The sequence below is a fragment of the Sciurus carolinensis genome, chromosome 8, assembly GCF_902686445.1.
Source record: "Sciurus carolinensis chromosome 8, mSciCar1.2, whole genome shotgun sequence".
In the NCBI taxonomy this organism is placed as follows: Eukaryota; Metazoa; Chordata; class Mammalia; order Rodentia; family Sciuridae; genus Sciurus; species Sciurus carolinensis.
This window is the reverse complement of record NC_062220.1, coordinates 50,244,556-50,256,749: the sequence shown is the minus strand read 5'-3', so window position 1 is coordinate 50,256,749 and position 12,194 is coordinate 50,244,556. Positions and strand designations below refer to the sequence as shown.

At 36.5% G+C, this 12,194-nt stretch overlaps 1 protein-coding gene across 8 annotated transcripts in view; it reads left to right on the top strand.

Moving 5' to 3' along the window:
* The first annotated feature begins 791 nt into the window (after positions 1-791).
* The window catches only part of Akap9 (A-kinase anchoring protein 9), a 125,331-nt gene continuing 113,928 nt past the window's right edge, over positions 792-12,194 (top strand). For 3 of the 8 annotated variants that reach the window (XM_047560054.1, XM_047560051.1, XM_047560048.1), the window contains exon 1: positions 796-1,333. In XM_047560054.1, coding sequence (XP_047416010.1) covers positions 1,286-1,333 — 48 coding nt within the window. In that variant the 5' untranslated portion in view covers positions 796-1,285. Of the gene's footprint in view, positions 1,334-12,194 lie in introns of all 8 variants that reach the window. The other 5 variants (XM_047560049.1, XM_047560047.1, XM_047560053.1 and 2 more) reach the window with 4 other exon arrangements.

Genomic DNA, 12,194 nt, shown 5'->3' with positions numbered 1-12,194 from the left:
CACCCTAGGAATGGATTTGTGGGTTGGAGAGTACAAAGAAAAAAAGGAAGGATTAAGGGATCGAGTGAAGAGTAATGCTCCATTTATAAACACGGTTCAATTCAAACCGCCTCGGTCTGAACCGAACTTTCTTTTCTTGAGTGATCAGCAGTGTGCTCATCATTTCAGTAATAATGTCAAGATAGGCAAGACTCAGGATTATGTCTCTGCCATCAAGGAACTGGGAGTCCTGGAGTATTATTTTAAAATATGCAGAGTAAATGAAGAAACTACAGGAAGGGAAAAAAAAAAAAAAAAAAAAAAAAACATTAATTCAGATGTTTTAGTATACCGGGGCAGTCAAATGTACTAACAACCCTTCCAAAAATGCCAGGTAAGGTCAGACAGGATAGGTAAGTTGTTTTAAGTCATTAAAGCTAAAAAGTTAATATAGATGGGCTTTGTTTCCCACGTATATTTCCAAGTTCAGGCTTCTTTCAGAATACCATTGCTGAACGGACGCCCCAAGGAGGGCTGCGAGGGGAGTAAATTTTAACTGGACGCGTCCCAGTCACCCTGCAAAGAACAAAGGAATCAGAGCTATCTGGAGGCGGCGCTAGAGGCGGGCCTTGAAGGATGAACCCGAAATGGGGCGGGAACCAGTGTGGGGAAGAGGGCGGGGCTCTCGGGCTAAGGAAGTAACGTGAGCTGTTTCCCAGTCCCTTGAGTCCAGGAGGGGTCAGTCTAGGTTGAAGACAAGCGTCCGCGGGCTTCCTCCCTCCCATCTTTCCCATGGGCTTTTCCAGAAGCCTTCACCAATTTCACCAGGAAGCATCTGTTATTTATGTAATTCGGAAAAATCGAATGTGCTGAAAAACACTGAATTCCCTGGACTGTGGGTCCGGGGGACTGTCCGACTGGGCCCAGCCCGTCTCTCGCGCCCTTCGGCGCTGAGGACGCGGGGCAGAGCTTTGGGCCCCGCGAGGCCGGCGGGGCGGGGCCGCGAGCGCACCTGCCTGGCAACGCGGCGTTCGGAGCGACTGCGCGCTGTGACGTCCCTTGACTCCCGCCCGGCGTATGTTTACGTGGAGACGTAGACGGCCAGAGTGGCAGTAGTACTCGTGTGGACGAGGACGGTTTGCCAGTGATTGCAGAGAGAAATTTGGTTCTGCTCCGGGCGGGGCAGCGCCGGACCCGGCGCTCCTGCCCGGGTTTCGGAGCTCGCTGTCCCACCCCGTCTGAACCGACCTTTCCTTTCTACCCCGATTCCCTCCCTGTTTCCCCCCCACCCTACCCCATAGAAACCATGGAGGACGAGGAGAGACAGAGGAAACTGGCGATTGGTAGGGCCAAGGTAGGTAGGAGAGCCGGAGACCGCTGGGCCCGAGGTGGGAGGCGGTGGCCGGGAAGGGGTGGCAGGAGGCCTGGGGAACGGAGTTTGCGGCAGCCCGGGTTGGCTGCCCTGGGAGGGAGGTGCTGCAGGGTCTGCGTTTCCCCCTCGCCCTGCTCTCTCCTTTTTCCAAGACGTGTGAAGCCCGGCGCCGCTACCTAACTGACGAGACTTGGATGGTGATTGAATGGCGTGACTCTCGTGACTGCCCCAATAAAACCCCTCTTTTTACTATATCCCTATAAGCTGGTAATTGGTAACTTTTAAATCTCAAGCCCTTCACTTTTTAAGGGAGTTTTATGGGTGGTTCAGGCCTTGTGCTTTCCAGGGCGGGGGATTTAGAGCTTTCCTTTTATTCAGTGGGGGATTTGTGCGCTGATCATCAGCTTGTCTTCCTTAGGTGGCACGCTGGCACTCCAGGGTGTGTGTGTGATTGGCCTGTGACAGCTGCCTCAGCAGTGGCCAGTGTGTGCCACAAGTGCCAGCCATGAACTTGGCTTTAGGGGCGTTTTTAGAAGCGTTTCTTTGTACATTTGTGTTTGGAGGGCGTTGTCATGGCCCGCGCTTCTGGTCGTGTGGATTGGAAGTTCTAGAGATTGAAAGATTCCATATAACAAAGCTTTAGAATTCCTGCTTTAAATAATTCGTTTTACGTGTGTGTGTGTGCGTGTGTGTGTGTGTGTGTGTGTGTAGTGAGTTCTGATCTTATATGTGTGTGTGTTTGATCTTATTATGTGTGGAAAATCCTGTAACGCAAACAATATAAAATTGTGTTATACAGAGATATCCTTCTTTGGGCGTCATGAAAAATTTAACATTGACAAAATATAAATTGAATGGCATTTTAAAAGAAAAATTACATATTTGAGCAGATCTTTGGGCTTGCCTTAAAGGCCCCCTTCCTCCCTACAATGAGTTACTTTTTATAGGTGATATTGTCTTTTTAGAACTAATCGATAACAATCATCCTTGGCCCACAATGAACTGTTTTCCTTCCGACCTTCCTTTCTTCTTTCCCCCACATAAACAAAGGAAGCCAGGTCAATGATTTCAGTAGTCAATGAAAGGTCTTACTGCAGTTGTGCAGTAGTAGATGTTCAGCAGAAGTTTGCTGAAGGAATGTGTATGTTAGCCAGCTTCATATTTTTAAAATATAATTTAGACTTTTTTATAATCTCCCTCTATTTAAGGTCATGACTTAAATGCTTATATGTAGCCAGGTAGGTTTTTTTTTTTTTTTTTAATTCTAGAATCTATAAATGAAGGAACGAGGAATTGGCATTTTTAGAAACCCAAAGTTGCTTACAGTGTGCAACCTGAGGGACTAAGCAAGCAGTCTGCATGGAAGGAACTGAAAGTGTATTGCATTCACCCTTTCAAAAGCACTGAAGTTCTGATTAGATGTCTTATTTGTTACTTAAAAATGTTTACTGCCTTTCACCAAATGTATCTATCTTAAGTGTATATAAAGCAGTTCTGCTAAACATAGTTTTCTTTGAACAGACACATTTCATGATAATAAAATTACTTGCTCTGAGTAGATTTGGCAAAGTAGAATTTCGGTTTCTTTATGTCTATATTTCTTTGTCTTTCAAAATTCTACCTATGGGGTAAAAATCTTTTAAAGTTAATTTTTATTGTAGTTTATTTTCTTCTAGAAGTGAGCCCAGTTTTCCAGTGAGAAATTGTTGAGACTTTTAAGGTAACATATGTTTGCTGCAACATTAGTTATCTGTTATAAAATACTTTTAAAGACGACATGATTCCTAAGCCATGTAAGTACAATGGAATATTATGCAGTCGTTAAAAGGATGAAGACCAAGAGGGACAAGGTAAATAGAGTGAAAACAACTTTATCAAAAATAGCATAGGCATTGCAGTGGTGTACACCTGCAATCCCAACCACTCAGGAGACGGAGACAGGAGGATCAGCCTGGGCAATTTAGCAAGATCCTCTCAGGAAAAAAAGGGAGCTTAGATTATAGCTCAAAGGTAGAGCACTCCTGCCTTCAATCTCCACTACTGCAAAAACAAAGCAAAGTATATACATTATTTCACTTATATAAACATAAGTACTTTTAGATTGGGATTGAAAAACTCTGGATTATAAATATAATTACTCAAGGGCTAGGAGTATAGTTTAGTGGTAGAGCACAAGTTCCTAGATTTAGTTCTCAACACCAAACACAATTTATAGTTATTCAGCAAACTTAGATCAATTCTGATTTTATACCAAGAGGTAGAAATAGAGAGATGGCTATAGTCTGTGCTTTCCAAAGCGAGAGACAGATGCTCCTGGGTAATAAGTACATGAGAGGTAAGGTGCAGTGGAAGTTTGGATTTTTTTTTTCACATTTTGTTAAAATATTTAAAATGCTATTGACTCATTTTCTAGAATATTTTGTAAGAAAAACTCTCAATATCAATATAAATGCAACCTAGCATAGTGCCTTTCAAATAGTAGGTATTCAGTAAATGTTTGCTTATTGAATGAGCAGAATGACTAAGTTCTTAATCAGTGTAATTACCAGCATGGTTGGAATTTAATAACAGTAATCCAGAATTCTCTTAATCAAAAGTCACTTATTGCTGGCATCAGAAACCACTTAAAATGATCATTTCCCAACATTTAAAGAACCAAGTCTTTGAGTAAGTATCTCCAAGTATCTCATTTGTTCATAAGACTAAAATGTTATATTTGATAACTTAGTTTTACAGTGTATGACTTTTTAATCTTTTTCTTGGTAATTGATTGGTTTTCTGTTCCTTTCTCAGTTTAGATTTCTCTTAATTTCCTTTCTCTAGACCTTATAAATGTCATTTTAAAAATAACTTGTCATGTATACAGTACAGTATACTTTTAAAATATTTTTTAAATTATAGATGGGCACAATACCATTATTTTATTCATTTAATTTTATGTGGTGCTGAGGATTGGGCCCAGTGCCCCACATGTACTAGGCAAGCACTCTACCACTGAGCCACAACCCCAGCTCCTACAGTATAGTATATGTACTTTGTAAAATATTTTATATCAACCAAAATCTGCAGTAGTAGGAGAATGAATTATTGTATAATGTAGCCATTAAGATAATTTTACAAACACTTTTTGAGTTGGGAAAATGCCCACAGATAATTCCAGGTTTAAAAAAAAGGTACATGTAAGTGTTCCTATATGAAGACATTTGAAAAATTATCCACCAAGATGTCAGTTGTGATTATCTCTGGGTAGTGGGTTATAGGCAATTTTAATTTTCTTTATATTTTTAGTATCTTCCAAATTCTCTACAATATCTTTCTTTTATGCTCAAGCAAAAGAGATCAGATGTTATTTAAAAAAAAAAGACATTACAGTATGATAAAGAACATGTTAATGTTGTATGACTGTTATACAAAACAAGAACATGAGATGCAAAATAACTAGGTCTCCTACATTAGCGTAGTCCTGGAACTGTAATTCTTACTCCAGTTCTGCTTGTATTATATAGTCGGAATTCTATATTATTGGACATTTATGAATCTCCTTTTTGTTTTTGTCATTCTTATCCTTTTTCCTTGCTGTCAGTTTTCTTTGCCATGGACATACTTGTCTATGTTTTCTCATTTGCCTCTTCCCCTAACTTGCTGTTTTAGATTGTTATAACAAAAGGACCCAGAAACTGAGGTTAATGGAATGGTTTCTAAGAATAATGGGTCAATAAAACCTAGTAGAATGGACTTCATGGCAATTCAGTTTTTCTGATACTTGGTAGTTCTTTGGTTTGCTATTGGATCCTCAGCTATGTCCTCAGTGTAGATGTTGCAAGAAGTCCGATATTTGGAGATGTAAGATGTTACTGCATTTTTAAGTAAATATTTTTAGAGCTGAACTTGACCTCATTTGCAAGGTGCTGACAGGGGTAGGCTACCACATCAGCTATCCTTGTATTGAACCAAACTATTCCAGCTTCATTTTAAATGACTTCATTTTTTCCAAGTAAAATTATTTATGATTATATAAACAAAGCATTCTATTATTAGAGAACAAAATTAAATAAAAGGCAATTGTGTATTTAGTATGAAATTACTCCTATAAATCACCTTAGCTATACTCTTTAAAGTTCTTCAAATGTAGCAGAATTCCACAAAACCAAAGTTTTATATCTCTATAGCACTTTATATAATTGTCATTATTTATTGAATAATTAAAATTCTTACTGCATTCAGTAACTTGTAATTATATGAGTTTTGTTTGTTTAACAAGCATTTTCAGTTTGAAGAGTAGTGCCGGTGGTGTGCAGTGTTCTCTGTAAGCTCTCTTATTACATTATTGATAACAGAACTTTTCAGTTACTATTTCACTGTGATAGACAAGGTTAGTTATGGTATAAAATTGTTGCTTGCATATTTTAGATATTCTACTCCATAGTTAAGAAAGCTATTCTCACAGAAGATCTACAAGCAATCAACAGATAATATGAAAAAATGTTCAACATCTCTAGTAGTAAGTGAAATGCAAATCAAAACTACCCTAAGATTTCATCTCACCCCAATTAGAATGTCTATTATCAAGAATACAAGCAACAATAGGTGTTGGCAAGGATGTGGGGAGGTACACTTTTACATTGCTGTTGGGGTTTCAAATTGGTGCAGCCACTCTGGAAAGCAGTATGGAGATTCCTTAGAAAACTTGGAATGGAACCACCATTTGACCCAGCTATCCCACTCCTTGGCCTATACCCAAAGGACTTAAAGTCAGCATACTACAGTGATGCAGCCACATCGATAGTCATAGCAGCTCAATTAACAATAGCTAGATTGTGGAACCAACCTAGATGTCCTTCAGTGGATGAATGGATAAAGAAACTGTGGTGTATATACACAATGGGATATTATTCAGCCATAAAGAAAAATAAAATTATGCCTTTTGCAGGTAAATGGATGGAGTTGGAGAATATCATGCTAAGTGAGATAAGCCAATCCCAAAAAACCAAAGGCTGAATGATTTCTCTGATAAGTGGATGATGATACATAACAGGGGGTAGGAGGAAGGCAAAAATGGAGGATGAATGGATTCTATAGAGGAAAATAAGGGGTGGGGAGGGGGTGAGGGATGGAAAAATAACAGAATGAGACAAACATCATTACCCTATGTACATGTATGATTAAGCAAATGGTACAACTCTACTTCATGTACAACCAGAAAAACAATAATTGTACCCCATTTGTGTACAATGAATCAAAATTTAGAAAAAGAAAGATATTCTCCATCCCTGATTTATTTTAAACTTTTCTAATTTTTTATACTTGTGACAGGTCTTACTTAGTTCTCAAACTGGACGCAGCAATTTGATGGCTTCATCAGAGACTGGTGCATTCCTGTGATTTAAAACTAATTCATGACTTTTGGACTTTGCTGAAACAAAACAAAACATGGTGTTGAGAGAGATAACATGGAAGAAAGAATGGGAAGGATAGGCTTCTTGAAATGTATATTAAAGAAATTTCTCTAAGGCAGCTCTAAAAAGTAGCAGGAACACAGAGCATTGATAAAATCCAATGCAGAGATAATTTTGTTTGAGAAAATTGTCCCACTTCTGTTCTAATCCAGTCCCTTGGATGTGTCCTTTATTTTATTTTCTCTTTTCACTTTTCAGTTTCATTGACACAACACCATAGACATCCTTACTGAATGCTAACACACAGCAAAGAGGACACAAAAAAGATAGGATTTATCCAAAGGATTGGACTATGACAAGAGTGGAACAAAAATTGTTTTCAAACAGAAACATCTTTTATTTTTGTAAATAAAAAAGTTTGTAGTGAGAGCTAAACTATGACTATGAAACATTTATTTTATTTTAGACTACTGATTATTGAAAAGTGAATGAATTTCTTTTTTTTTTTTTGTTTTTTGTTTTTGTTTTTGGTGGTGCTGGGGATTGAACCCAGGGCCTTGTGCATGCTTGGCAAGCACTCGACCAACTGAGCTATATCCCTAGCCCCTGAATTTCTTCTAATATGAAAACTAGAAAAAAGTTCTGGTAAATTGTTAAACATTAGTGATAAGGGACATTATTTTTATTTTTAAGTAAGATTTCTCTAAAATTAAAATTAGGCATTTTATTTAATTGCTTAGCATCCTTTTAATTGGGAGCTCGACCATGGTGATAGATGCCTGTAATCCCAGCAGTTCATGAAGCTGAGGCAGGAAGATCACAAGTTATCATCCCAGAATAAAATCCTATTTTGCAAATACTTTTCATTCCCTCCTCCCCCAGCTATTATCAACCTCCACTCTCTGTTTCTATGAATTTACTTATTCTAGATGACTCATAAAATGGAATCATACAGTACATGACACTTATGTTTGACTGCTCTCATTTAGTGTAATGTTTTGAGGTTCACCCATGGGGTAGTATGCATCCATGCCTCATTCCCTTTTATGACTGAATAATCATTTCATTTTACTTACCCACCGACAATGCATGAGGATTCCAATTTCTTTATATCTCATCAAATTGGTTTTCCATTTTTTTTAAATCATAGCCATTCTAGTGGACATAAAGGGATATCTTACTATGTTTTTAATTCATGTTTTCTTAATGACTAATGACACTGAGTATCTTTTTGTATGCTTTTTGACCATTTATAGATCTTCAGAGATATGTCTATTCAAATCATTTGTCCATTTTGTAATTTGGTTGTTACCAACTTGTTTTACATATTATTAATTATTAATGTATATATATTATGTATATTATATGTATATATGCATAGGGAAGGAGAGCATGCATGATCACGTGCAAGAGAGGAGCAGACAGACACATTTCCAGTGGAATTAGGAATTATCTTCCATCTTGGTTTTTAGGCTTGTTGGGCTCACCAAAATTTAAACTGGTGCTTCCTTTGAATAAGTTTTGGTGAGTTGATTAGATCATGATGGTAATGTTAAACTTTGAGTTTTTTGTGGGGCAGTGTCATTCCATTCCTTGGCCAGCTGTTCCATAAATACAACTAAATGGTCAAATGGGCACCTGTTTGGTTTTTGGCTTGATCATTACCAATTCATATCAGTTATGGGGGGAAAATGACTTCATCTTCCATAACAAAAAGCACTGTCATTTTTTTAATGTGAACGTAATAGACCTGTGTATATGCTCTACCAGTACAAGGCATTTTTGATGTCATATTGACTCCCTTTGATTTTTTCTGGTAGTTTTCACCAAAATAGAACTTAGGATGCTTACTTCATGCACATTGAGGTACACCTCATAAAACTTGGTTAAATTGCATGAGTTTTACACTGTTCAAAAGTGCTAAACATGTTTTTCCCCTTTTTGAAGAGATCATTTCTTAAAGCCTCAAGTTACTTTGATGATTCAGAACTACACAGTACATTATACAAAGTCCTAATTTAAATATTTGAATTTATAAATTGTATTGAGTGATTAGATTCTCTGACTTACAGGTTTCTGAAAAGCTAACAAGGTAAAATCTAGGATATCTTCCTCCTCCTCCCCCACTAGCCCACTAGAGTCCAGGGGCTCATGCATGCTAGGCCTTCTATTTCTTGACACTGAACACACACTCTAAAAATCCTTGTTGTTGACTAAGTATTGTTCATTGTGGGCTCAGTGGTTAGGGGGTCTCACTTTCATTCAAGTCGGTATTGCTTTACTAGTTGTTTTCCCCAGGGAAGATAGAAACAGGAATCAATTATAAATAAAGTATTAGTCCTTTTTATGTATCAGGAATCAAATTTAATGTGTGAAAAGTGTGTGAGAGAAATGTGGGGGATTGCTGTAGGCGTGGTCAGTGATCTCAGTTAACTTCCCACATCATTGATATTTTATTGAGTGCATATGTATATGTTGATCCTTTGAGAGTCAAATAAATTAGTAGTGCTCTAAACAGCAAGGTTTAAAAAAGTGTAAAAACTGCATTAACAAATGTGCACTAGAAGGGAGTTTATACATGAAATAATGGGTTTTAGCTAAAAGTCATAGAAATTCTACTTTCTACTAATAGACAAAGATATTAGAAATATTTTTGGTGTGAAATCTTTTATATTTGTCCGACTAATGTTTACTTTTAATTTGCATAAATTCCTTTCATAGTGAACTACATGTCTGAGCACTTCTAATGACTTTGATTTTTCTGCTTCAAACAACCAATACCAATTTTTAAAATAAAATTTGACAAGAAAATTTTAATTTGGGTTTACTTTTTTGTTTAGAAGGATTTTTTTGTAAATTAAAAGTTTGAAATAATATTTTAATAGGTCTCAGGATTTTAATATGACAGAAGAGTCTATACTAACTTTTTTCTAGGATCTGAACTTAAATTCTTTTAATGTTCTAGGTTTTCTCTATCTCATGCACAATCATATTTTTTAGGCACAGTAGTTTATATCTATCTCAGGAAGCATCTTGGTTGAAAAACCCTTTGAACATTATGTGACTTTTTAAATTCTGCATACTCATAACCAAATCCCAAACCTGTTTTCTAATTCAAAATTTGCCTCATGTTTAACTTTTTTCTTTCTGTTCCCATATCACACCCTAAGAAAATCAGGCCTAACTCACCGTTTATGTTTTTTCCTTGCCTGTCTTCATTTTCTCCAGTTGATTCTGTACATTGTCACTGTCTTGATCTTAAAGTGTCCCTTTCATTTTGTTACTCAGTTATTTTCAGTCTTGACTTGTTTATCTGTTTAACATTTATTTGACCTCCATGCAAGACAGTGTAGATTTAGAGATAAAGCCACAGACCTGCCTCTAGTATTTTCACATTCTAATAGAGTAGAAAGTCAACCATAATACGGTAAGTTAAGTACAGAGAATCATTTATTTACTTATTTGGTAGATACATTTGTGCACTTATTGCTTGCTATATTCCTGTGCTAGACTGTAGAATGTGAAAGACATGGAATCTGCTAAATAAAAGCTTCATCTAGTTAGTAGGCAGAAACATAAACAGATACTTATAAATAGAGGAGTGTAATGTAATTCCAAGTCTATGAAAAACACAGAGGAGGAATATCTGATTCCATTTTGGCAGTTAAAGAAGGCTTATTGCATGGATAAACCCTGAATGAAACCTTGTAGCATGTAGAGAAACTAGGTGAAAAGGGAGAGAAGGGGTGGGTAGAATCTTCCAGGAAAATGAGACAGGATGAGGAAAGCACAGAGGTATGAAACAGTTTAACTTCCTTAGGGGAAGGTGTGCAAGAGCTTGGTATTTGAGTATAAAGCTGTATGCAAGTTATGACAAGAGATGAGGCTAAAGAAGTAGACCAGGACTCCATCCTGAAGGTCTTTAATTTCATGTTAGGGAGACTTTATCCTGAAGGTTGTGGGATGTGTTGATGAGTTTTATGATGGGGAGTAATATAGTTATATGGATTTGCATTTCATTTATTTAAATTCTTATATTTTAAAAGAATTATTTTAATCTGATGCTTAAAAAGATTTGAGTTTTAGATTGATCTGTTTGGCAGTTGTATGGAGGATAGACTGAGGAGGGCAAAACCATTTAGGAGTTGTTGAAGTAGTACAAATTAGAATGAAATAGGAGTGAAAGTGGGGATAATCTAATGTAGAAAGGATAAAATCAGAATGTGATTGGTTAGAGAGAGCATGGAAAGAAGGTTGGTGTTATCGCTAAGAAAAATAAAGGAAAAGGAACAGTTTTAATTTTTTACTTCAGGCAAGATTGTGAAATCAGTTTGGGATATATTGTATTAAAAGTTCCTTACGAGACATCTGAGTGGAATATTTCAAAGATTTTGTTGAGGAAAGCAACTTTTCAAAGATTTTGTTGAGAAAAGTCAAACCTGTTGTGGCTAACAGGTTAAACTAAACCAGACTGGAATCAATTGTGACTGCCATATACTGGCTATATGACTTTATGAAGTTATATTTAACCTCTCTTTACCTCAGTAACTCATCTGTGAAAAGAACAATAATAGTACCTGTGTTGGCACTGGGGTTGTTGTGAAGACAGCCTTTAAGTATAAAACACTTTAGAATATTGTCAGGTTGTAAAAAGTCTTAAAGAATTATTAGCCATTCTTAACCATCATTATCATGTTGGAGTGGAGAAGATTAAAGCTATATAGGAAAATATTAGATTGGAGAAATAGGCTGGGATCAGATAATGAGAAGCCATATGTATCACTTAAAAGTAGTATGGATTTTATCCTAAAGATATCAGAAAATATTTTTTAAAAATGTATTTGTTATGTTTGTAACCTAGCGAGGGTTCTTTTCAAATAATGTATTATGTTTAGGTAGGTATGCTGCCACCAGGTGGTAGGTATATGTTCCTGCTATACAGATGAAGCAATAAAATTATTTTTTTAAAAATACGAAGCATTGATGTAAGATCGCTAAATGTAAACAGTCTAATTCTAAAAACTAAGATTAGTTAAGTGGAGATGAGATATGAAAGGCTTATTGTAAAAATGCAGACATTTCAGAAGAACGACAGAGAAGAGTAGAATCTGAAAAACCATGGGAAATTGATGCCATTCTTTCCATCATTTCTTGTCTCATTCCATATCTTACACTCTTTTATTTGTATATTAACTTCCTTTACCTACACATCAGTTTGTGTATGAACAAAAATTATAGAATAGATTCTCAAACCTATGCTATACAATGGAGTGGCTTCCGACTAAATACATTTTTTAAAAAATTTTAAGGCAAAGAAAAACTATATAAATGGTGGAAGCAAATCTCATAAAATAAACCTCTAGCCAGTGGTTCCCAAATTTTACTGTACATTAGAAGCTCCTTGTAAACTTTTTAAAAAAAATTTTTTTAATGTTTAAACCACGCCC